This window comes from Marmota marmota, unplaced genomic scaffold (genome assembly GCF_001458135.2).
Source record: "Marmota marmota marmota unplaced genomic scaffold, marMar, whole genome shotgun sequence".
NCBI lineage: Eukaryota > Metazoa > Chordata > Mammalia > Rodentia > Sciuridae > Marmota > Marmota marmota.
The window spans coordinates 4,723,833-4,751,585 of NW_025999880.1; the positions used below are offsets into that span (position 1 = coordinate 4,723,833).

A 27,753-nucleotide genomic window follows, 5' to 3' on the forward strand; every position below is an offset into this window, starting at 1 on the left:
AGTCCTCCTTTTCTTCATACAGGTACATTTTTACTTTTCATTTGTTTTTGGAAATTTTAACAGACATCACTGTTTTGCTGTTTTCTTTCATACAAATGAGCTATCAACTATATATTAACATATTCTCTATTGAGTGTTGTAGTTTATTTCTCCAAGAAATTTATTTTAAAGAACATTTCAACAACAACTATTCAAAGTGTGTAATTAGTAGATCCAGAGCATTAAAATATCAGACAAAACAAATATAGCCCTGTCATTGATTTATTTGTAATGAAACACTACTTTTCAGCACGGGGATGGGATGAATACCCGCAGCTCTTAACTAAATCTTTCCCTGACACTAGGGGGCACTAGGTTTTTTCCTTAGTTGTAAGAATTCCAGGGGGGAATAGTCTTTTTTTTTTTTTTTTAAGTTTTGGCATACATTGTACCAAAATTTTAGTGGTTAGCTATTTGGATTCTCAGGATATTTTTGCTTTTAAGTACCTTTGGGAAATCATATTCAAACCCCAAACATTTTAATTGGGTAATAACTCCCAACGATCAAGTGTAGGCATCTGTTTGCCTAACTTGCATTGGAAGTGACAATAGCTAGAGTTTTATCTAGTGATCTTAATAATATATGGCCTGTGTGTGTGTGTGTGTGTGTGGTACTGGGGATTGAACCCAGGGATGCTCTATCAGTGAGCTACATCCCTAGCCCTTTTTCCTTTTTTACTTTGAGACATGGTCTCACTAAGTTACCTAGATTGACCTTGAACATGGGACCTTCTGCCTCAGCCTCCTGAGCCACTGGGATTATAGGTGTGCATTGTAGCACCTGACCTTTTCTGGCTTTTTAAAATCACTAAAATTATTAAAAATCATAATTCAGAGAAGATCAACACATATTTATATCTGAATTTAGGATTCTGTCCACTATTTCAATTTTTTCTTTGTGCAAAATTTAGTGTCTTAAATTGCACATGATATGATGTAAAAATATTTATTTCTAGTATACCTTTATGAACATCTGATATTTTAAAAATCAATAGTCAATAATGGAGAAATAGGGAAGCACTTCAATTAATTTTTAAATTTGTTCTTTTTTAGATATACCTGACAGTAGTGTCAATTTTTACTCTCCTCCAGCTAATTTGCTTTCTAAGATTAAGAAATGGGATTACTCAGTAATTTTTTTCCCTTTTTTGCCATGCTGGGGATTGAACCTAGGTCCTATGCATGATAGACAGGTGCTTTACCATTGAATTATATCCCCATACTTAGTAAATTTTTTTTTTAAACCAGGGATTGAACTCAGGGGTGCTTAACCACTGAGCCATAAACCCAGCCCCTTTTTGTTTAATTTTTATTTTGAGACAGGGTCTCATTAAGTTGCTTAGGGCCTTGCTAAGTTGTTGAGGCTGGCTTTGAACTTGCAAACAATCCTCTTGCCTCAGCTTCTATTTAGTAATATTATTATCACAGTCACAAGGTAAAACGTGGAGATAAAAGGGGAAAGTTGCCATTTTATGATAAAGGCATCTTTATATATATTAACAAGTAGAGTTCTATTTAATTAAATTTTTGCTATTAAAATTTTACATTTCAGGAAAAAGGAAAGCTTAGGGAAGTACTGTGTTATAAAGAGCATGTGTTTTGGAGTTTGGATACTGGCTGTCACTATCAGTTTTGTGACTTTTGGCAAATTAATATCTTTTATTTCCCTTATTTTATAAAGTAATGTTAATACTTCATATGATTGTTGCTTGAAGTGATATATGTAAAGCATCTAGCACTGTGCCTGGAGCATGGTAGGTACTCAATACATACCATCCTCTGTTTACTCCAAAGGTGTGATGTTATAACTGATTCTCATTCGTACTGGAGAGTCTCTCTCTGGAAAAGAGGAGACTCAGCCTATTAAGACTGCATCTGTAAGTATAACCGTTCCAGTACAAAGAATCGATCTTTTCGTGGTGTCCTAACTATAAAGAGAAAGTTTGGAAAAATGTATTTTTTGGTTCCATCCCCAGCACCACAAAAATAGTTTCTTTAGTTAAAATCATAGCTGCTTTTGTTGATTGCTTACTGTCTTCCATTACTATTCTAAGTGCTTTGTGCATATTAGCTCATTCATTCCTCATAACTACCATATTAGGTAGAGTCTATTATTATCCTTATTTTAACAGGATGCAGAAGCTGAGACCCAAAGAGGTTAACTATGCTCAAATTTATACAGCTATTAAATTGTGGAGCTCAGCTCCAAAGTCAAGCAGTCTGGCTCTAGGAGCTACATTCCTACCCATTTGCCTAAATGTTAAAACATTTTTTGCAAGTATTTCTACCAGATGCATTGTTTAATGATAAGAACATTTGAAGAATATTTTATACTTATTTTACTCTTTTAAAACACTCCCCCCTCTTAATGGTTGTTACTGCTAAAATGATTGGAACAATTATTTAGGAATTCCAAATATATTTTGATATTTTCAATAAACTGAAATTACTTTCAATAAGAAATGTTTAATTAGAAAGGTAACAAAATGTTTAGGTGCTAAAGAAATCACTTATAAAAGTAGACATGACCCTTTTAAAGTTTATGAAAAAGTTTATTATATAATCATGATATTTAAAAAAAATAGCACCTGATTGGACTAAATACAATTTTTTTTTTTTTTTTTTTTTTTTAAATATTTATTTATTTATTTATTTTTAGTTCTCGGCGGACACAACATCTTTGTTGGTATGTGGTGCTGAGGATCGAACCCGGGCCGCACGCATGCCAGGCGAGCGTGCTACCGCTTGAGCCACATCCCCAGCCCAAAATACAATTTTTTTAGACACATGAAGGAAGCTCTTCTTTGGACTTCTTTCCAGATCAAAAGAGGGCAGAACCTTGAATGGTGTAGAGATTTATTTTGGTTAATGGCTTGTCTGTGTTTAAATTTGTTCCAGCTGTTCTACAGTGCTGCTCTCCTTCTACCCACATGGACGCTCTAAGTAGTTGTGTCACTCCCACTGCCTCTTCCTACGCACACTGCAACTACTTCCAGGTAAGATTCATGGACACGATGTGTTTCATGTGCAATATTATTGACCTTGCAAAATTTCAAAGTGTAATTTTATATTAATGAGGTAACCATAGGTAAGCTTGGGTTATGGACTCAGTTTTCTCAGTTCTCAATAATTTCTTTTCGGTACCAGGGATTGAACTCAGGGGCACTTGACCACTGAACCATATCCCCAGCCCTAGTTTGTATTTTATTTAGAGACAGGGTGTTACCGAGTTGCTAAGTGTCTCACTGTTGCTGAGGCTGACTTTGAACTCAATATCCTCCTGCCTTAGCCTCCTGAGCCACTGGGATTACAGACATGCGCCACTGCACTGGCTTCTCAGTTCAAAATAAAAGAGGATTGATAGGAATGATGTTTTGAGTATTCTTCTAGGGTAGCACTGTCGAATATGGTAGCCACTAGCCACATGTGGCCTTTTACATTTAAATTATTTGAAATGGGGTGAAATTTTAAAGTTCATGTATTCACCACCCTAGCCACATTTCAAGTACAACAGTCTCATATGAGTAGTGGCTCCCAAATTGTTCAGCACCAAAATAGAACATTCCCATTATTGCTGAAAGGTATTTTATATAGTACTATTGTAGACTTTTTATGAATACCAGATATGTCACCAAATGACAGATTCTTCCAAGATGGTAAGACTTTTTTTTTTAAGAAAAAAGGAAAAATGATGTCAAAAAATAAGAAATTCAAGAGATAGCCCCTAGCCTTATCCTGAATGTTATATACACTGTTCTTCAAATATCTTATTATTATTTCTTAGGAAAGAATTGCTTTGACTAAAATGTTTTATATTGCTATTTATAGGATAAGATTTCTTTCTTTTAATCTACATAACAAGTAAGTAGATAATCAGATTATTGTTAGAAGAGTATAGAATCAGATCAAGGGGACAAAGCAACTTAGTTGGCTGTTTTTCATGGCCAGTATCATCAAGCATTATCAGTGCTCAGTTTGTTCTTCTCTGGAGGGACATACCTGTCCCACCATGCTCTTGTTTGTAGATCCAGACACAGTCATGGATCACATTGGAGATAATCTGACAGTATTTATATCTTGATTATTTTCATGTTTTATTGATTGATTGATTGATTGGTATCAGGGCACTTAATCACTGAGCCATATTCCCCACTCTTTTTAAATATTTTATTAGAGACAGGGTCTTGCTAAGTTGCTTAGGCCTTGCTAAGTTGCTGAGGCTGGGTTTGAACTCATGATCCTCTTGCCTCATGTTTTAAATTAAACATTTTATGAAGATTTTTTCTTACTACAACAGTAGTACATGTTTATTTTAGGAAAAAAGAAATAAGGGGACATAAAATTTAAAACGTGAAAAAGGAAAAGCATTTCAGAGTACATCCTGAAAATCAGTGCAGTTAGACTGTAGGTACTGGTGAGAATGTGTATCAAAGGTCAGTATATTGTCATAGTTGAGAGCAAAAGATCTAGAGTCAGGCAAACCTTGAAACCTGGCTCTGTCAGTTATTTCATTGCTACTTTGATTAAATTAAGATATTTCTCTGAACCTCAGTTTTATCATTTAGAAATGGAGAATATCACCTGTCATGGGGTTCTTATGGGCATTAAATGAAATAATTATTATATAAAGTATTTTTTATGTTCCTGTCACATAGTAAAGACTCATGGTACTATGGTAATGGCTTGATACTTATACTCTTTGAATTTACATAATTTATTGGGCATTAACCTCCTAAAACTCATTGATATCATCATTGTAGTACATTTGACAACATCAATTCTTTGTATCTATTCATAGCTCTTCTGTATTTTATGTTTATAACTGAGATAATTAGCAAACATATTGAAAGCCTACTTTGTGCAAAACACAAAATAATTTAGACATTTGTATGAAGATCTTTATGTCTTCATACATTATTTAGATAAGTATGAATAGATACATATGTATGTTTATAGATATGTCTTAAAGATATAAAACTAAATGCACAGCTATTCTGGTTTGTTGTTTCATTATCGAAAGTAATCTCAGGAACCAAAGGACATTGATATTCTATCCATTTTTTCCCCCCAATCATTTGGAACAGAATTCAGTACCTTCCCCTGATTCTGTAGAAGGATTGGTGGATTTATGAGCATCTTGTGTTTGCAATTTACTTGCTGTATTTCTAAGATAGTATAATATAAATAAAAATAATGTTTTGACTATAAACCTTTATGGAAGAATTTGGTTATATAGACATTCGATCGGCAAATGGGTATTTAGATATTATAGCTTTTTGCTTTTGTGAACTTGAACCCTGAGAATTAGTGCTTTACTCCAGTATTAAACTTAGTATAATGGCTGACATATGGTAGATACTAAATAAATATTAACAATACATTTGAAGCTGCCATTGCTGAAAAGATTAGCATTCAGATTTTCTTAGTGATCTTTAAGCTTATAAGTCATATGTGCTAAGCATTGGTGAGCCTAAATGTTGTTTCTTTCCTCCTTAATCTCATATTTGATTTTCTATCCAAACAGTCCTATTTTCTCTTTTCCCAGAATCCTCTAATGCAATCCTCCTGTCCAGTTGAATTTTTGCCTTCTAATTGGCCTTGCAGTGCTACTGATGAAAATAAAAAGACGGAAGTAAACCTAGAGGCTGTCTTTCAGATAGTAGATGAGTTGCATTCCTCCCCTAAATTGGAGATGGTGAAGGTGGAACCTGTTGAGAATCAGTGCCCAACATCTCAGTCTAACAGAGGCCAACATATCCTAGCTAATTCAAGCAACAGCAATCCATCGTCCACAAGTCAGGCTAGCCAGCTGGAGCCACTTACTCCTGTAGGCTCAGATATTACATCTTTTGTGGTTGGAACAGAACAAGCAATTACCTGCTCTCTACCACAGTCACCTGAGTACATCTATACCATCCACACAGCTCAACCTGTGGAAAATAGCACAATGCAGGAATCTGCAGCCATACAACAAGCTCACGTCAAACTGAAGGAGCAGCTAAGTCATAATCCATCTCCGTCTTCAGTAGTATTTGTGCAGGAAGGGCTACCATTCAACACACACCAGGTAAGAGGGCAAACAAAAGAATTATAATAAAGTTCAAAGTACACAATGCTTCTTGTTAAAGAATCTTCTAGTGGAATTTTTCTAGGTTTTATTTGGGTTTAATACCAGTTCATTTCACTTTCCGAAAGGATCATGTGGTTCTGCACGAAAGATTCATAAAGGAGTTACCTTAACCCCTAGACATCATCTTACTATTGTTATAGTTTGAAGTGGCAGACTGGGCATTAAAACTTGTTTTCATATTAAAATCATCCTTTGAGTTTTGCTTTCTATTTTAATTTGGATGGACTAGATATGCCTGACTAATATGGAGTGGTTTATTTGCCAGATGATATAAGGATTTTCCAAGTTATTTGTAGATGGAGGTAAGGATATAGTTGGAGGTCTTTTCTTACCATTTTTTTTTTTGACAACATCACTGCATTTGAATAATGAGTATATTGTGTTCAAACTTCTTACTACTGCTTGCATTACTAAAGCAGAATTCTGACTGTAGTTTGAGGGACACATTCTGAAGGTAGAGATTAATTCCTTTATTACTGTTAGTATATGATGATAAAATAAATACTTTGATTCTAAATAATTAGTAAGGATAACTCATCAAAAGTATATCCAAAGTAACATTATCTTGTGAGTTAACATTTTTTTTCTGACTTTAATTTTTTTATGGATCTTAGCCTGATAAACGTTTTTCATTTTGGATTTTTTCTTTTTTTCTTCTTTGTGTGTGCGGTGTGTGTGTGCTACTGGGGATTGAAGTATGAAGTATCAGGAATTCGAACTTGCTAGGCAAAAGCCCTATTACTAAACCCCCAGCACTTTTTTTTTTTTTTTTTTTGAGACAGGGTCTTGCTATGTTGCCCAACCTGGCCTGAAACTTGAGCCTCCTGAGTAACTGGGATTACAGACGTGTGTCACCAATGCTTGCTGATTTTTTTTTTCTTTTAATAGGACTGAAAATCTTTTTATTGTTCGATACTCCCAAGATAACTTTTGGTGTGTTTTGTTTGCAGCCGTTTTTTTTTTTTTAGTTCTAATTTTAGATCCAGACGTCTTAAGATTCCTATCAATTCTTTCCTTTTTGAGCCTAACTATTGAGATCTATTACATTAAGATAATGATGTTAATTCAGTAGGAAAAAAATTATGTTTTGAATATGTCTGTAGAAAGAATACAAAATTTGTCTTTTTTTCTTCATAGTCACATTTAGATATTGGATTTTGTATCTTAAAATTGCATGTCCACAGTTACTTTTTCTTTCATTAGTATACTTGAACACCACAGCTCATGAAAGTTGTTTTTAACTTTTAACCTTGTTTCATTATATAGTTAATTTTAAATAAATATAAAGAAATTGAATATTTTAGAAATTGGTCACCTTGACAAAATGATTTAACAATCCAAAGATGATCATTTGTGAAACAAATGAATTTAAATTTTATAGGGACTAAAGCTTATACAATTTTGACAACCTTTTAAAGACAAATAATACAAAATTAGTAAAATAAAGTATTCAGGTTTTATTGACAGAATTCAACAGGATTATGACTATGATCATCTCAGCATCGCCAACTAGTAGGGGAAATCTGATGGAACATATGCTAGAGTAGTAAAAGATGGTGGTCTTAGCCAGTCAGGGTTTAAAATATCTTACTCTCTTATAAGTTAAAAATCATCAAGTCTCATGGTAAATCTTTGATCATAATAAGTGAATATTGTAGTTCCACATACATTTCAATGGTTTGAGTATGGGGAAATAAACATCTTACTATTAAATAATTAGATAGCAAGCTAATTAAAGGTACTGTTCATAAGAATGAAAAGCTTTATAAGCATGTTTGTTGCATCATGGTTGTGTTGGGGAGGATTCTGGGTGTTTCAACACTCTACCACTGAACTACATCTCCAAGCTTTTGTTTATTATTATTATATATATTTTTTGATACCAAGGATTAAACCCATAGGTGCTTAACCATTGAGCCACATCCTCAGCCCTTCTTATTTTTTAATTTTGAGACAGGGTCTTGCTAAATTGCTTAGGGCCTTGCTAAGTTGCTGAGGCTGGCTTGATCTTACGATCCTCCTGCCTCAGACTCCCAAGGAGCTGGGTTTATAGGAGTGCACTATTGTGCCTGACTGGATCATATTTCTGTATCACAACACTCTGATAGATTAATTAACTTTTAGTACATATTTTGGGGAAATCTCAGAATAATAAATGAATTTAATATTTTAGGTGGATGCCAGTATAAAATGCCAGACCAGTCCACCTGAGAATATCTTGCCTTCAGAACAGATGGGATTCCTCATTTCAGAAATGGGGCCAGCTAGCAAATCTAGTAAAGACACAGGCATATCCACTCCAGCCAGATACAGAGAGCGAAGAAGCAACTCACAACAAGGAAAGTCCTCTGGTAAGGATTATGTAATTTTAAGCTTTAGAATCTATAGCTCTAGAATGCTAGAAATAGAACCACAGTATAAAATTAATATTTAAATGACAGTTTTTCTATGTCTTCACTTATTATTCATGATTGTATTATATCTATCACATTGCTTTTTACATAACTGTAAAAATTATCCTTGTAAAATATGTAATATTTTCCTAATATTGCATATAAGAATTTAAGCTTTCAAAAATGCTGAAAACATTTAAGATAAATCAAAGAAATTAGGTTAACTTGAAGAGGGTAAAATGAAGGATGACTTAATAACTGTCCTCAGATGCCAAAGACTTATAATTGTAGATGTACTTATTCACTTATTAAAAGACTGTAGGACACAAGGTTATACACTTAAATAGTGATGGGAGGAAATTAGATGGATATAAAAGATAGATCCTGAGTACATAAAAATGCTATAAAGTGTAACTCTATATCAGTAGGATTGTTTTTCTCTTTATTTATTTTTAAAATGTTTTTAAAATATTTTTTAGTTGTAGTTGGACACAAATAATACTTTTATTTTATTTATTTATTTTTATGTGGTGTTGAAGATTGAACCCAGGGCCTTGCACATGCTAGGCAAGCATTCTGCTGAACCACAACCCCAGACCTTTCTTTTGATTTATAAGAATCTAGAGGGGATGGGGTTGTAGCTCAGTTGTTGAGCTCTTACCTTGCATGTATGAGGCCCTGGGTTCGATCCTCAGCACCATGTAGAAAGGAAGGAAGGAAGGAAGAAAGGAAGGAAGAAAGAAAGATATTGTGTCCATCTACAACTAAATATAATATTTAAAAAAAATAGAATAGGTGATTGTTTGGGGCACACACTGTTGGTTCTACTTTTTTTTTTTTCTTTCTTTCTTTTTTTTTTTTAATATCAAGAAACTATCACCTCTGGCTTTCCTGTCCAAGGAGTCTCTAATTTGTTCATTATTCTTTTTTTTTTTTTTTAAAGAGAGAGAGAATTTTTTTAATATTTATTTTTTAGTTTTCGGCGGACACAACATCTTTGTTTGTATGTGGTGCTGAGGATTGAACCCAGGCTGCATGCATGCCAGGCACATGCCAGGCGAGCACGCTACTGCTTGAGCCACATCCCCAGCCTCTTGTTCATTATTCTTAAAGGTAGTCTCATCTGCAGTGGTCCTCATGGAGTATGTGTTCTTTTGTTGGAATGATCCAGTTTTTGTTACCTATTTTCTACAAGGATAAATCTAAAGTGTCTGAGGATTAACTTTAGGGGCCGAACAATTACACTTCTTAGCATACCAGACTTGTTAATTCTCAGGCATTTTAATTAACAATAATAATAACAACAGGCATTTGCATAAAAAGCAACAACAACAACTTGGAGCCAAGTGCTGTGGTATATACCTGTAATCCCAGCTATAAAAAAGCTGAGGGAGGAGGATCACAAATTCAAAACCAGCCTGGTCAACTTAGTGGATCCTGTCTCAAAAAATAAAAGGACTAGGGATATTTGCTCAGTGGTAGAACAGGCCTGAGTTTAATCCCTTGTAGCACAAAAAACAAAAAAACAAATCAAAAGTTGGTAGATAACTGCTTTGTTGGCCTTGCTTGGGTCATTCCAGTTGAAAGCCAGGGATCTCATTTTAGGTAGTGTTAAGCATGACAAGTCTGATATTTGATTTGCAGTCTATGCTTTTCCCATTCCCTAATGGTACCTACGATGATATCATCTGAGAGTAGGTTGAATCTTTGCAGTAGAGCTCTCTCCCATTGTCTGTGAGATTCCCCCTCCTTACCCACCCCCACCACCCCCACCCCACCCCCCACTCCCACCACCCACCCCTCCCCACCCACCGTACCTGATCCGGNCACTGAGCTATACCCCCCCCTTTTTTTTTCTAAAGAGAGAGAGAGAGAGACAGAGAGGGAGAATTTTTTTAATTATTTATTTTTTAGTTTTCGGTGGACACAACATCTTTATTTTATTTTTTTATGTGGTGCTGAGGATCGAGCCCAGCGCCCCGCGCATGCAGGCGAGCACACTACTGCTTGAGCCACATCCCCAGCCTCCCCCCCTGCCTTTTTTATTTTGAGCTTGGGCCTCACTGAATTGCCCAGTCTGGACTTGAACTTGGAATCCTCCTGCCTCTGCTTTCTAAATAGTTGAGGCTATAGTTATGCACACCACTCCTAATTTTCAGAGGTTCTTACAAAAGGTGCTTGAGAAAAGGTTGAGGCTCCCTTGGGTTTCTGAAGCAGTTGGATGTATGACCTAAACTAATGAGCTGTAGTGAATAGATTGTCAACTACAGGAAGAGAAATATTCCCATCCATCTTTGCTTGCACACTGGGAACCTCTAGACTGAGCTCATCTCTTCTTTTAGGACTTTGCTGAATGTGTCAAGAAATAGTCAACACAGTGTGAATTTTGTTAGCCTTTTCCCTATGGTTGTATGAGCACTTGTTCTATGGTCTGCCTTCCAGGGTATCACAGGTAATGAGTTTACCAAATGTTTTGACACAAATAACAAAGATCACCAACATTCCAGCCTGCTATATCTTAATCACCTACTGTCTGACTAGTAAGCCCATGCCACTTTTTTTTTTTTGATACTTGAATTGAACCACTGAAATATACTCCAGTGCCCAGAACCACATTTTTAAATTTGAATTATAGCAGCACCTCACATCTAGATTCCAAATTGCCTATTAGGATATAAATTAGAACATCATAATTATATAAATAATACATTAGAATAGAAATTGTAACAAATAAAACAAAAGGGACTAGAGATGAAGCTCAGTGGTAGAGCATTTGCCTAGCATGCATGAGGCCTTAGGTTCAATCACTAGCACCATAAAAGAAAACAATGGCTTAAAAAAGAATAGAACTTTTTTTTTCCTTATGATAAAGCCTATCTTGAGTATAAACTGTCCAGAGTGGCAGCTTCCCTTCTTTCTGCTAGTCCTCAGGTATTGCATGGTTAAAGATGGCTTACCACTCTAGATAGCAGGCTGCTATAAATATCCTTTCCTCATATGCACTAAGTTATCACATATGTTCACATCTTTTTGAACAGAACTTAAAGTCACAGAAGACCAAGTTCTAGCTATAGGGAAGCTTAGAAATACAGTCTTTGGCTGGGGGCCATTTGCCTATTTAAAAGAGTACCATAGGACTAGAGATGTAGCTCAGTAGTGGAGTGCTTGCTTAGCATGCACAAGGGTCTGTGTTCAATCTTCAGCACCACAAAAATAATAACTATTAAAATAACACCATGATGTTAAGAATGAGAATCAGTGTTAGGAGATGACTAGCATGGCCTTAAGGAAAATACTTATCACATAAATGTATGTATCAATATTACAGACGAACCTCTTACAAATCAGTAAGAAAAATGCAAACCAATAAAAATAAATAAAATTTAGCTGGGGGGCTGTGGTTGTAGATCAGTGGCAGAACACTCGCCTAGCACAGTGAGGCATTGGGTTTGATCCTCAGCACCACCTAAAAATAAACAAATTAGGGGCTGGGGCTGGGGTTGGGGCTGAGGCTCAGCTGTAGCGCACTTGCCTACGTGTGAGGCACTGGGTTCGATTGTCAGCACCACATATAAATAAATAAAATAAAGGTCTACCAACAACTAAAAAAAATTTTTAAAAATAAACAAAGGCATTCTGTTCATCTACAACTGCAAAAAAAATTTTAAATTAGGGGATAGGGTTGTGGCTCAGTGGTAGAGCACTTGCCTGACATGAGTGAGATATGGGTTCTGTCCTCAGCACTACATAAAATAATAAAGATATTGTATCCATCTACAACTAAAAACAAATTATATTAGTATGCAGTTTAGAAGAAATAAAAATGACTAATGAATATATAAAAAGATATTCAACCTTTGTTTACCAGAGAAATACAAATTAAACCAGCTACTTTTCTTCAATCTAATTGGCAAAACTTTAGCTGTTCCTAATATTGGACTTGGTAAAGTTATAAGGAAGCTGGGTGCGCTGGTGCATACCTGTAATCCTAGCTATTTGGGAGGCTGAGACAGGAAGATTTGAAAGTCCAAGGCTAGCCTGGGCAATTTAATGAAACCCTTTACCAAAATAAAAAAGAAATGGACTGGGGATGTAGCTCAGTGGTAGAGTGCCCCTGTGTTCAATCCCCAGTAGCACCCAAAAAATGGTGTAGGAAAAAAGGAACCCCCAAATGCTGCAACTGGAATGTAAAAGTCTATTGCCTTTTGAAGGGAGGGCAGTTTTTCATTATCTATAAATAATTAAATTACTCATGTGTTTTAACACAAGAATTCTACTACAAATCTGTCCTACTGAAATATGTGTATTCCAAAGATACCATAAAAAAGTTCACTATGGTATTATTTTAATAGCAAAAACCTAGAAAAAGCATAAATACCTGACAGTTGGGAACTAGATAAATTATAATAAATTCATATAATTAAATGCTGTGCAACCATTTAAGAAAATAGTGTGACAAGTTGTGACCTGGAAATATTTAGTGAACATTATGTGTCCATAATGTATTAATGTACAAACAGGTTGCAGCACCATATGCCTAGCACAGTTCCCTTTCTAGAAAGAAAAACGGAAAGCTAAGTGTATGCTGTATAATTATAGAAAAAAAATCTGAAAATATATGATAAAACTGAAATATGTAATAATGGTGACCTTTGAGAAGATAGAAATGAAGGGTACAGGGATATTTTAACTTAATTTGTGTATGTATGTATATGAGAGTAGGATTATGGTAAATTTTCTGAATTTCTAAAATTGAATTAAAATCTGAAAATACTAAAAGTAAATACTTTACAGTGTTTCTATAGCATGAATATAAAAGCCTCACAATAGGCCTGGGATTGTGGCTTAATGGTAGAGCACTTGCCTAGCATGTGTGAGGCACTGGGTTGGATCCTCAGCACCACATAGAAATAAATAAATAAAAGGTATTGTGTCCATCTATAACTAAAATAAATAAATAAATATATACATGTGTATATATGAGTGTGTGTGTGTGTATATATATATATATTAAAATATTCACAATAATAGGAATGAGCAAATTTTTAAAAATTTATTTATTCTAATTTGTATGACAGCAGAATGCATTTCAATTATATTCTAATATATATGACAGCAGAATGCATTTCAATTCATAGTACACATATAGAGCACAATTTTTCATGTCTCTGGTTGTACACAAAGTAGAGTCACACCATTTATGTCTTCATACATGTACTTTAGGTAATGATGCCATCTCATTCCACCAACTTTCCTACCCCCCTTGCCTCCTCCCTTCCCCTTTGCCCTGTCTAAAGTTCCTCCCTCCCTCCCATGCTCCCCCCAGCCCCCACATTATGGATCAGCATCCACATATCAGAGAAAACATTTGGCCTTTGTTTTTTGGGGATTGGCTTCCTTAGCATGATATTCCCCGACTCCATCCATTTACCTGCAAATACCATGATTTTATTCTCTTTTAATGCTGAGTATTATTCCATTGTATATATATATACCACAGTTTTTTTATCCATTCATCTATTGAAGGACATCTAGGTTGGTTCCACAGTTTGCCTATTGTGAATTCAGCTGATGTGGCTGTGTCCCTGTAGTATGCTGTTTTTAAGTCCTTTGGGTATAAACAGAGGGGTGGGATAGCTGGGTCAAATGGTGGTTCCATTCCAAGTTTTCCAAGGAATGCTTTCCAGATTGGTTGCACCAATTTGCAGTCCCACCAGCAATGTATGAGTGTGCCTTTTCCCCCACATCCTCGCTAACACTTATTATATTCTTAATAGTTGCCATTCTGCCTGGAATAAGATGAAATCTTAGAGTAGTTTTGATTTGCATTTCTCTTAATTGCTAGAGATGTTGAACATTTTTTCATATATTTGTTGACTGATTGTATATAATCTTCTGAGAATTGTCTGTTCAGTTCCTTGGCCAATTTATTGATTGGGTTATTTGTATATTTGATGTTAATTTTTTTGAGTTCTTTGTATATCCTAGAGATTAGTGCTCTATCTGTGAGTGTGGTAAAAATGTGCTCCCATTTTGTAGGCGCTCTCATCACCTCACTGATTGTTTCTTCTGCTGAGAAAAAGCTTTTTAGTTTGAATGCATCCCATTTATTGATTCTTGATTTTATTTCTTGCACTATAGGAGTCTTATTAAGGAAGTCGGGGCCTAATCTGACATGATGAAGATTTGGGCCTTCTTTTTCTTCTATTAGGCACAGGGTCTCTGGTTTAATTCCTATGTCCTTGATCCACTTTGAGTTGAGTTTTTCACATGGTGAGAGATAGGGGCTTAATTTTATTTTGCTGCATAGGGATTTCCAGTTTTCCTAGTACCATTTGTTGAAGAGGCTATTTTTTCTCCAATATATGTTTTTGGCGCCTTTGTCTAGTATGAGATAATTGTATTTATGTGGGTTTATTTCTGTGTCCTCTATTCTGTACCATTGGTCTACAAGTGTATTTTGGTGCCAATCCATGCCATTTTTGTTACTATTGCTCTGTAGTATAGTTTAAAGTCTGGTATAGTAAGGCCACCTGCTTTACTCTTCTTGGTAAGGATTGCTTTGGCTCTTCTGGGTCTCTTATTTTTCCAGATGAATTTCATGATTGCTTTTTCTATGAGGAATGTCATTGAGATTTTGATTGGAATTGCATTAAATTTATATAGTGCTTTTGGTAGTATGGTCATTTTGACAATATTAATTCTACCTACCCAAGAACAAAGGAGATCTTTCCATCTTCTAAGGTCTTCTTTAATTTCTTTCTTTAGTGTTCTGTAGTTTTCATTGTAGAGGTCTTTCATCTGTTTTGTCAGAGGATTTGTCACTGATGTAATGAAATGCCTTTGATTTATGGGTGTTGATTTTATATCCCGCTACTTTTCTGAATTCATTTATTCTTGAAGTTTTCTGGTGGAATTTTTTGGATTCTCTAGGTATAGAATCATGTCATCCACAAATAGTGATAGTTTGAGTTCTTCTTTTCCTATCTTATCCCTTTAATTTCTTTTGTCTGGCTAGAGTTTCAAGAACTGTGTTAAATAAAAGTGGTAAAAAAGGGCATCCCTGTCTTCCCTGTATTGTTCCAGTATTTAGAGGGAATGCTTTCAATTTTTCTCCATTTAGAATGATGTTGGCCTTGGGCTTCGCATAGACAGCATTTACAATGTTGAGATATGTTCCTGTTATCCCTAGTTTTTCTGGTGTTTTGAACATGAAGGGTGCTGTATTTTGTCAAATGCTTTTTCTGCATCTATTGAGATGATCATATGATTGTTATCTTTAAGTCTATTGATATGATGAATTACATTTATTGATTTCTGTGTGTTGAACCAACCTTGTATCCCTGGAATGAACCCCACTTGATCATGGTGCACTATCTTTTCAATATGTTTTTGTATTCGAGCTGCCAGAATTTTATTGAGAATTTTTGCATCTATGTTCATTAGAGATATTGGTCTGGAGTTTTCTTTCTTTGATGTGTCTTTGTCTGGTTTTGGAATCAGGGTGATATTGGCCTCATAGAATGAGTTTGGAAGTGTTCCCTCTTTTTCTATTTCATGGAATAATTTGAGGAGTATTGGTATTAGTTCTTCTTTGAAGGTCTTGTAGAAGAACTCAGCTGTGTATCCATCTGGTCCTGGGCTTTTCTTGGTTGGTAGGTTTCTGATGGTGTCTTCTACTTCATTGCTTGAAATTGATCTGTTTAACTTGTGTATATCATCCTGATTCAGTTTGGGCAAATCATATAACTCTAGAAACGTATCGATGCCTTCAATATTTTTTATTCTAGTGGAGTACAAATTTTCAAAATAATTTCTAATTATCTTATGTATTTCTGTAGTGTCCATCATGATATTTTCTTTTTCATCACAGTTGTTAGTAATTTTGTTTTCTCTCCTCTTTATTAGCATGGCTAAGAATTTATCAATTTTATTTATTTTTTTCAAAGAACCAACTTTTTGTTTTGTCAATTTTTCAATTGTTTCTTTTGTTTCAATTTCATTGATTTCAGCTCTGATTTTAATTATTTCCTGCTTTCTACTTCTTTTGGGGTTGATTTGTTCTTCTTTTTCTAGGGCTTTGAGATGTAATGTTAGGTCATTTATTTGTTGACTTTTTCTTCTTTTAAGGAATGAACTTTATGCAATGAATTTTCCTCTTAGAACTTAGTACTAAAAAGTTTTTTAAAAGCTTCATAATAATAGGAATGAGCAATTTATAGAATTTTTAGAAAATATATTTATATTCCAGATATTAAACTGACTTTCAATGTTTGAATATGATTGACTCAAGCTAACCTTAACCTACATAAAAATGCCTTTTTAAGATTTCTGGGACTTTTTAGGGCTTGCACAAGTGGCTTATTTATTTATTTTTATTTTATTTTATTTTTTTAGTTGTAGATGGACACAATATCTTTATTTATTTTTTTTATGTGGTGCTGAGTATTGAACCCAGTGCCTCACATCTTTGAGGAAGGCGCGCTACCACTGAGCCACAGCCTTAGCCCCTTGCAAGTGGCTTTCATTTTCAAATTTCTACTTCTGCCTAATTCTAGATTTGCCCCTGTCTTGCCTCCCAGAGTTTTTCTCTATTGGCTCCATGCTATACTAAATCAAGTATTTTTATTTCAGTTCATGCACACAGTCTACCAATGTGCTCTATTTTTGGTCCTGGGGATTGAATCCTGGGGCACTTTACCACTGAGGTACAACCCCAGTTCTTTTTTATTTTATTTTTGTTTCTTAGTTTTGAGACAGGGTCTTGCCAAGTTGCTGAGGCTGGCCTCCAACTTGGGATCTTCCTGCCTCAGCCTTTCCAGTTATTGGGATTATAGGTGTTTTTCACCACTCCCAGCCTCAGGCTATTCTATAAACAGAATTAGCCCTCTTTCTTTGATGCCTTTCCCCTTCCCCAAGCATTTGCACTAGACACTTGCATATGCAGCATAATTTCTGAAGATTTGGGGAAGTAGATAAAATTTACATTTAAAATTTTTAATGGAATATTAGCCATGACTCTTCCTGAAAGGCCTTTGGTCACCTTACTACTGTTATCTATCCTTGTCACTAGTCATGGCCTTCTACAAAGTTGCATTCTTTATTTGTACTAGCACCAGACCTTGTCTTCTCTCGTCTCTTCTTCTACATTTTCCTAAGGCCCTTAATTTCTGTTCATTTAGGCAGAGAAGTTTCTCTATTTTCTGATATCTTTGAGAGGCCTCTTCTCCAACCCAAACAACCTATCGAGATATATTTCTCAACAAAGACAGTCACCTTCGTAAGAGGAACTCTGGTGCCTGATGTTAAAATAATTTCCTTTTTTCACTACATGTTATGGTCATAAGTGTAACTGACAAAACAATTAGCACATTAATTATCTTTATTAACTCTTCCTGTTGGTTTTTTCTAAGTAAGGCCGTATCGTTTGGTCAACAGTGTTGATAGATGGTCTTAATTGACCTTGGCTTTCTACTGGAAGTCTAAGAGTTGTGAAACATTGGCACCATCATAACACCTAATCACACTTTTATTTTATTAGGGACAGGAAACAAATGACATATAATTAAGCAAGAATCTCTCTGCTAAAAAAAAAAAAAAGTTCATTTTTAGAATTAAAGCATAAGCAGAAATATAATTTATGAAGTTGCAAATTTTTCTTCTCTGATAGAACTTAGTCTAACAGTCTATGAAAACATGGCCCTAATAAGGTCCTATGGCATATGACCTCAAGTCAGTGTGAGATGAGGTATGTTACCTACTTGAACCACATAGTTAGAAGGAAGAAAGCTTTTGGTATTAGAAAAACCTAAATGTTGATAAGTCCCAGATCTCAACTCTTAGGTCTCTTTTCTTAATCTTTCTCTATTTAATTACTATGTATTCTCAATCAGTCTTATTGCTTTTATTATTATTGATGCTTTTATTATCATTGCATTATTATATTGATGGTTCCTGAATTTATATCCTAAGTCTTAAACTCCGAACTTCAGACTTGTTTATTCTGTTGTGTGCCCTACATAGTTTCAGCATACCTTTCTGTGATCCTGTCTACTTGGTAGGCTGAAGCAGGAGAATCACAAGCTCCAGGCCCAGCTTCAGCAACTTAGTGAGACCCTGTCTCAAAAAAGAAAAAGTAAAAAAGACTGGGGATGTAGTTCAATGATGGAACACCTCTGGGTTCAATCCTCAGTACTGAAAAAAATGAAAAAATAAATAAATTCTTGGAAAAAAGCTGTCTTCAATTGGCATTGAAACCATTTTTAAGTGTAATATTCACCGGCATTACATACATTCACATTGTTTTGGTGCCATCACCAACATCCATCTCCAGAACTCTTTTCCTCTTACAAAATTACAAATCTGTACCCGTTAAATGATCGCTGTCCATTCCCCTGCCTAGCCTATGGCAGCCACCATTCTGCTTTCTGTGGCTGTATCTACTTTTTGTCTTTTTGAGTAGTCTTTTAGTTAGCCACAGAGAGATAAGGTTTAAACATCTAAGGAGTCAAACTACCCCTTCAGTTTTTGTTTTTTTTAAATACTCACTGAAAACTACCCTACTGTATTAGGTACCATATGGATATACAGTTCTATTTTATTGACAATAAAAATTGCATATGTCTTACTAAAAGTTTATTCTATATCTCATTACCATGCTCTGATACTGAAAATTAAGAAATATTTGAGTATGAATTTTATGTTTTATAGACATTTCCTAATTTCCCCTTTTTTTCTGGAGTTAGTTCAAATTGATGGGAAATGTAACTTTTTTAGGTAAAATTTATAAAAAGCCATTTTAAAGCAAACAAGTCAGTAGCCTATAGTGCATTCATAGCAATGTGCAATCTCTATCCAGTTCCAAAATTTTTTCTATATCCCTTCCTTTCTCTAGCCCCTGGAAACTACCAATCTGTCTTCTCTATTTATGGATATACCTACTCTGAATTTTTCATGTAAATGAAATCTTGCAGTGTGACCTTTTATGTCTGGTTTGGGACACTAGCATAGTATTTTAAAGTCCATCCGCATTGTAACATGTGTATTGGTACTTCATTTCTTTTTTTTAATATTTATTTTTTAGTTGTAGTTGGACACAATACCTTTATTTATTTATTTTTATGTGGTGCTGAGGATCGAACCTAGGGCCTCACACATGCTAGGCGAGCACTCTACTGCTGAGCCACAATCCCAGTCCAGTACTTCATTTCTTTTGGCCAAATGATGTTAGATTGTACGTATATACCATGATTTGCTTATCTATTTATCTGCTAATAGACATTTGGGCTGTTTCTACCTTTTGCCTATTATGAGTAGGGCTGTTATGAACATGTGTGCACAAGTATTTGTCTGAATACCTGTTTATCATCCTTTGGGGTATATACCTAGGAGTGGAATTGCTGCATCACATGATAATACTATCTTTACCTTTTTTTCAAAATATCAAATCTTCTTTAATATCCCTTAGTTAATATTAATCTGAGTGAAGATGAAACTGTTTTCCATTTGCTTTATTTATGGACTTACCTAAGAAAACACTGACAAAATTATTTTGTGCTTAATAAGAATTAGGTAGCCTACAGGTCTGTCCTTGGGTTTCCAGAGAGGTGTTTACTGGTAAAAAACGTAATGCAGGACTACTTTGAATATTTCTGTGTCTCCACTGTGTCATGTCCAAAGAATTTGTGGCATAGAATTTCAAACAACACAGGCAATTCTCTCTTTCCAAGGTAGAGAGAGAATTAGATCAAATTATTCTTTTCCCTTCTCAAATTTCAGTAAAAACCTTTAACAAGATGTAAAGAGTTCGACATCTCTTAGCAACAAGGAAAAGTAGATAGAAACAGAAACAAACAAACAACAACAACAAAAAAACCCAGCATTCTTCAACACAAGTGTACTGTTGGGATTACAACATCTAAAGTTGTGGCCAGTACAAAACAGCTTTTCCTGGACGTTCAAACCTCAGAGGTAACTTCTACATCAGTATCATCACTTAAGGACTTCGAGTCCTTTAGGTCATCATTTTTTTTAACTTTAATAATTTTTTTGTCACTCACTTTCTCTACTTCCTTGACTTGCTTGCTAAATATAAAGAACTTCAACTTTTATTTAATTACTCTGATACTTATTTAGAAAACACAAGTCATCTGTAGTATCTGAAACAATGATAGTACCTATATCTTGAGCCATTACATATAGGTGTATCATCATTTCTTAAATTTCCTAAAAACCCCACCAAGGTTTTTCCTAAAAGCCATCCCATTCCTCAAATCCCAGGTCCAGCCTACATGTCTCATCTTGGGTTAAATTTTCTGTTGAATCTTCATCTTCTTAGAATTTCTGTGTTTATGCTCTGAGGTAGAAAGTATGGGGATTATTGCCTTCTTTGGATCTTTTTCTGGAATTGGAACTTTCTTTTGCACTTTGCTTCAGTTGGTCTTCATTTGTAATTCTATGCCAAGAGGGGAAGTCTGAATAACATCTGTAGTAGCAGTGATTCTTCTTAGCATATCATAGAGAGGGTGTGGATCTTTCTCAGAAGCACTGACATCCTAAAAGTTTTCCCAAAAGATCTCCACCACAGTATACCATATATGCTCCTATTGATCATAAACTGCTTTACCATTATATATACTAGCCTAAATATAGTACATTACCTCATTATCAGTGAACATTTCTCCTTGGGTATCTGGTCCCTGCAAAATCTTCAAGAGTGGCAGTTTACTGATGAGTTCTAAAGAGATCATGTAAGCACTGTCAGATGTTGAATGCTAGGCAGAAGTGGAATATAATGTCATTTTGGCAGTGAAGAAATTACAGTCTATTGATAAAATTTACAACTGCCCCAAGAGTGGCTCCCTCTCGAGCATGGGGGAGGTGGGTGGCAGTTGTAGGTTCTAAGGCCTTGGCAGCATTTTGAAATCACCTATCTTTAACTTTTTGAGGAACTACCAAAGACATTTTCCAAATGTATTTTCCTTAATGGATGAACTATTTTACATGACTGTCAGCAATGTCCAGTGTTCCAATATTTCTATATCCTTATTAATACTTGTTACTTTCCATTTAAAAATTATTATTAGTGCTATCATAACAGTGTGAAGTGATACTTCATTGTGATTTTGGTTTGCATTTCCCTAAGACCTAAATTCCACAATTTTCCTGTGCTTGTTCGCCATTTGTATATCTTCTTTGGAAAAAATATAATTTTATGAGAACTGTGACAATAAGATTCAATTCGATGCCTCCTGTTTTGGTTAAATTTCTTTTGATTGTATTCCCGGTGTTTGTTCTTATAACAGGAATTGATAAACTGGCCCATGAGCCACATCTAGCCTAATTTTACGTGGCCTGCCAACAGCATGGTTTTTATATTTTTTAATTGTTGGGGGGAAAATCCAAAAGAACATTTCATGATGCATGAAAATTATATGAAATTCAGATTTCAATATATATAAGTAAAATTGTACTGGAATATACAGATATACCCTTTCATTTACACATTGCCTATGACTGCTTTCATGCCAGTGGCAGAGTAATTTTAGGCCTGCAGTGCCTAAAATTAATTACTATCTGGCTCTTTACAAAAATTTACTAATCCTGTATTAAAAGTTCCTCCTTTTTAGCTTCTGATCTTTTCATAGCCCAGAGAGTAATGAGTGGGGAGATCTTAAAATGGATTACTGCTGGTCAGTTTATTTCTCCTGGATGAGCAAACATTTTTTTCTCTTGATAGATAAATTCCAAGGTTAAATTTTTAATAATAGAGACCAAATATGAAAGTCCTAAAGTAGCACTTAAATTTTAACTATTATTATCTCTGAGTATCTCACATTAATAATATTCCAACTCTCAAAGCAATTATTTGTGGTTAAAATAAGGGAACTTAATAAAATCACTTCTAAAATCTGCCTTGCCCCCCAATTTTGAAATATTGTGATTCTAACATTAACTGTTAGAATTTCATGTTTCTCAGTAGTTGAACAGAAGCATCCCGTATTCTAGAATGTATCTGTGTCCTTCTGTAGCTAAATTATATTTAAAATTTTTTACTGTTTGTAATGGGGCATTTTCTTATACTTTAAGCTTCCTTTGACTTGGGGAGGTAGGAGTGGGGTGCTGGGAATTGAACTCAGGGCCTCTGTGGTAAGCAATTTATTTACCCTTGAGCTACATCCATAACCCAACTTTTTTTTTCTTTTTAATGAGACTTAAAGTTGTTTAAGTATCCAAATTATAGTGGTTTCAATAATGTGTATTTTGTTAGAAGATTGTTAGTCATAGTCACTAACGTGCCTTTTAAGCACATGCTGACTTAAGGAAATGCCTTTTAGATAAAAGATACAAAGAGGTAAAGAATATTAGGCTCTATCATGCCCCTCCAATTTCTATAATTAGTCAAACTGAATGTACCCAAATATTAATCCCATTATGGAAGCTCTCCTTTCTTATGTTATGATAGGATATGTAATTTTATAGCTGAGGGAAACTGAATGTTTAAGAGCAAAGTTCAATTCATTTCTTAAAAATGACTTCCCATTTTGTGGCTATTGAGTTATAGATGAGATTTCATTAAGGCAATAGCCTCAAAACCCTAAGGGTGCTTTCAAGTAGAAATGAACATTCCCAAATAAGTAGATGCAGTGCTCTTGTCCCTCAAGGCCTTTCACCTCTCAAGCCAACTTAGCTGCTGTGCTTCCCAAATACTTACCTTCTTTGATGAACATGTAAGGCTCTCTTTTGAGTGAAGACATCAACCTCTAGCAGCACCAGGCTAAAATACAAGTCCTGGATATTTATTGCTTTCTATATACTCCTTGATTGGCAGTTGTTAATGAAAAGCTCATTCTAATAAAGTTACTGTGTTTAAATGTTTGTTATTAGAAGTTGTGGGTCAAGTGCTATTTTAATCTTTTTCAGCCCAGTCATTATAAGAAGTTTGTTGTTGCTGCTGCTGCTGTTCAGTTTACCTCCCCACATGAGATTTATAGTAGCCCTAATAGTTTTTACTTTTATCATTATCAAGAATTTCTACTCTGCTTTCAACCCAGGGTTACACCTGGATTTATTCATATCCCCAAATCTTATTTTAGTATTTTCTATTACCATATGGCCTGTGCTTGTTCTAATATGGAACTGAGGTATTCAGAAATAAGCATAGTTAGATATTGCTTCCAGGTCTTTTAGTCAGCTTTCAAAAACCCTGATGCCCAGGTTGCACTCCATTTCAATTAAATAAAAAAATGTCAGCTATCAGTATTTTTTAAAGATCCCCAAGAGATTCCAGTAGGCAGTAAGGTATGGAAACCACTGGCTTTACTTATTAGCCATATAATAGCTTAGAGGTTCTACCTAGTTATATATTTATTCCTTGGGATTAACTAGGTGTTAATATAATGCATTTTAGCTACTTGAAAAAATATGTTATATAAACATATTATAATTATTGTTACTGTAATTATCTAAACTACAGAGAAACTTGTAGCTCTTCTATATTATAGAAACATGTGCCTGAGCTCAAATTTTTATCCACCCCCTTTTTTGGTCTGGTACTGGGGATTGAACACAGGGATACTGTACCACTGAGCTACATCCTAGCCCTTTTAACTTACTTTTTTTATTATTATTTTTTTTAATTTTGAGACAGTGTCTCATTAAGTCTCCCAGGATGACTTCAAACTTGCAGTTCTTTCTCAGCCTTCTAAGTCCCTGGGATTATGGCATGTGCCGTGGTGCCCTTTCATGCTTAAGGAATCATTCTGTCTCTTAATCTCTGTGAGAGCATGACTTCTTTCTTACATACGGTCAGCTAGGTGTTTTTGTAAGAGTTCAGCTGTGTCAGTAAGTGGGAAATTTTTATGGAGGCAATCTACTTGGGAAAAGTAGCAATTACTTAATATTGCTTTTCTGCAGGCATTACCTTTTCATATTTCCGCAACCCAGCCAGCTGTTCTTACAGCATGGAAGAAATGAGTTTTATTTATATGCTTTTATTTCACTTTGATTCCTTTCACATTTTCCCTTTCTTTTTCATTTATAATAACAAGACAATTGTATTGAAAAGAGGCTTGGCCTTACCACTGAGAAGGAGGGAAATTTTAACTTTGATCTCTTTGGGTTTACAACTGGGCTGCATCAGTATGCTTTAGAGTTATAGGAATGCTCTAAAATTGTGAGTCTGGGGAGAAAATGTAATTTTAGAGCCAATTCTACAGGTGCAACATAGACAAGTTGTTCTAATCTGAAGACTTGTCTATAGAAGTCTATAGTCTGAGAGGCTGAGAGTGAGTAAATAATCCTTTCTTTTTAGATCTTCATCTGCTGGTGGACGTGGCCTGCAAGCAGGAGCACTTTCCAAAGGAGGAAGAATTAAAAGAGTGAGGAATGGATGACAAATGTGACATTGTGCACTAGCCGTAGCTGGAGGCAGACTAGTCTTGCACATGACACACTGTTGGGATTTTTTCAGTTCTGTTAAAGAAAAAAATATTTTTTGTTTTGTTTATTGAGAATTTTGTTAATTGAAAATTGGGAGTTTGGTATTTACTACAACTGTTCAGTTCAGATTGTTTACCTTGACAAACTACTAAACATCTAGCAGCCTTTTTTTTTTTTTTTGCTGCCCAGATCCCTTTCAAATGAAAAGTCCTGGCCTTCTGTTACAGTGAAGAAGCATCTAAAAACTGCTGCATCTATGGTACTGGAGCATAATGTGTGCGTGCTGAGTTGTCTTGCCACTCTCAAACGGTAGTCAGCACAACTCCAATGGGGAGTTCAGTCTGTTTCAAGTCACAGTGTGATCCTTTTATAGAAGATTGTGTGAAAAACAAAGACACGTGAGGTCACCGAGATCACAGGTCTAAATGGGTCAGGAATTCCAGGGAAGAAATTCTGGTAAAGAGCTAATTTTCCAAGTGATTAACCAGGAAATTCTCTTACTTCCTAACCTAGCATTCTGTTCCAAGAGCAAGGCATCCGGACTTAGACCATCCATCACACTTAACAGCCCTGATTCTTTTATATTAATGAGAGCATTTTTCTATTTTCATATCTTTCTTTAATTTTAATGATACATTGTCATAAATGGTAAGGTTTTGTTAATATCACTTACTTAAATGTCTTCTAAAGAAAAATATTTAAATTGTTTAATGTAATTGTATTCATAAATGCTGGTAGATTTAAAGGTTTTAAAGCTTTATTTTTATTAATATTGCAGGATAGAAGGATAAAGGATGCATATGTAATATTTTTATTTTGAAAGGGAATGTACAATGTGTGAACAAAAACATTAAGAGATTTTACATAGTGTTTTCTTATTTTAGATTTTTATATTCAGCAAGTACAAATCCTCATATATATAAGCTATTGTGTACAAATTCGGGGGAAATCTGATTAGTTGTCATTTACCAGAAGCTGTGCTCCAGTATTTTTTCTGTATATATCTGGTTTGAGCTTCTAAGAGAATTTTAGATAGTGGGATGGACTATAATCCCCTCTATAGGTTTCTACATTTGAGTAGTAGGATTGTGGGACTGTTATGGAGAAGACATCTTAGATGTCCATATTCTGTGGTTGTTCCTTTATTTGCCTGTCCAATGACAGCAAGAACCTTTCTGATTTAGAGTCTTTTAAATTGACTAGAACTTTTCTTACTATATTATGCCTTAGTTTTCCTAGTAAACAAAAGGAAAGCCTAGGAATATGAAACTAATGAAAAAGGCATTTAGTAGATACTTTGCTAGACATTGTGGATGTAACAGTTCATTTCTTATATTGCATTGTGCCTTTCCAATGATGTCAAGCCCTAGAAGTATTACAGAGATATGGCTCTTTTGGAAAAGGGTGAGCTCTGTATTGGTCTGCAGTGACTCAATTAAGATATGGTAGTAAGTTCTGAAGAGATGTCTGGTTTTTCTGATGTCCATGTTATGGGCATTTATTCATCTTTATTAGCATGGCTTAAAAGATGAACAAATTATCAAGACATCTACATTTTTTAGCCAGGCAGTATATTTTGGCAGAGTACATGAAGAGGAGACCTTATTTCCTAATTAGAGAACTTTGCTTTTCTCTGTCATATTGAAGAGTTGGTGAAATGTCTTAAGTGACACTCCTTCCCTTCAATATGCCTTTCTTAGCTTTATATATGTTGAAAGAGATAATATTATTTGAGGAACATGTGTCAAGCAGGAACCTTGGCATAGATTTGGTTTCAATGGTTTTAAGGCTTAATTAATGAAATGCCTTGATCAGCCTTCCAAACTTTTTTATATATGTATACAACAGACTAAGGAGCTGGATCTCCTGCTATACTCACATGCCTGGTACCTATCAAATAAAGCTATCGTCAATGACTTGGGCAAAATGGCAAGAGGTAAAATAAAATCTTCATGTGAATTAGCCAGTAGGGTCTGACACATGCTAACAAGGTTCCTGACTAGCACCTCAGTATTTCAGCACCTTAAGCACCGATGAATTTCAGTCAACAATAAAGTGAGTGTTCCAACTAGACTTGTGTCTTGCTTGTTTTTCCTGTTTTATTGGTGATAAATAGAAAACTCCATCATTATAATCATTAATTATTCTAGTAAAATTCAAAATAGAACATACCGTGTTTTAAAATAATCTGGTTTTTTAAAATTATCCTGACTTTTTTTTCCATTTGCACTTGAGTAGAGATTGAATTTAAAAAACTGATATATTTTTAAATACCTTTTAAAAAATTTATTCATTTTTATGTGTTGCTAAGGATCGAACCCAGTGCCTTACACATGGGTTCAAGTGTGAAGTAGGCAAATGCTCTACCACTGAGCCACAACCCCACCCCCTAGAGATTGAATTTTTAAAATGTCATTAAGTATAAGGACAATTCTTAGATATGTTTTAAAGAATTTTAGTTTTCTGGAAAAGGATGAATAGTCTTAAATAAGTTTGGTCAATTCACATAGAAAAGTAGATCCTGAAGGATGATGTCTAAAATGCCTCATGTCTAAAATTAGATTGTAGATGTCAGTGAGACAGACTTTTCATTACCACACAAACACCATCTTTACGACATCTCTGGGAAAGTGTTAAGGTCTATCAGCCTTTGAAGAATAACTTTAATTTTGAAGCCAGGGAATAATTTCTCTTGCTTCTCCATCCTGATGACCTAAATAAACACATGATATCAGTAAAATAAACTTCATA

At 34.9% G+C, this 27,753-nt stretch overlaps 1 protein-coding gene and 1 pseudogene across 1 annotated transcript in view; one reads left to right on the top strand and one right to left on the bottom strand.

Moving 5' to 3' along the window:
* Hsf5 (heat shock transcription factor 5) overlaps positions 1-27,073 on the top strand; it is a 40,596-nt gene extending 13,523 nt beyond the window's left edge. Inside the window, exons 3-6 of the mRNA XM_015495418.2 lie at positions 2,938-3,035; positions 5,585-6,106; positions 8,343-8,520; positions 24,875-27,073. Coding sequence (XP_015350904.1) covers positions 2,938-3,035; positions 5,585-6,106; positions 8,343-8,520; positions 24,875-24,945 — 869 coding nt within the window. The 3' untranslated portion in view covers positions 24,946-27,073. The remainder of the gene's footprint in view (positions 1-2,937; positions 3,036-5,584; positions 6,107-8,342; positions 8,521-24,874) is intronic.
* LOC125612039 lies at positions 19,883-21,980 on the bottom strand (annotated as a pseudogene).
* Positions 27,074-27,753: the final 680 nt, after the last annotated feature.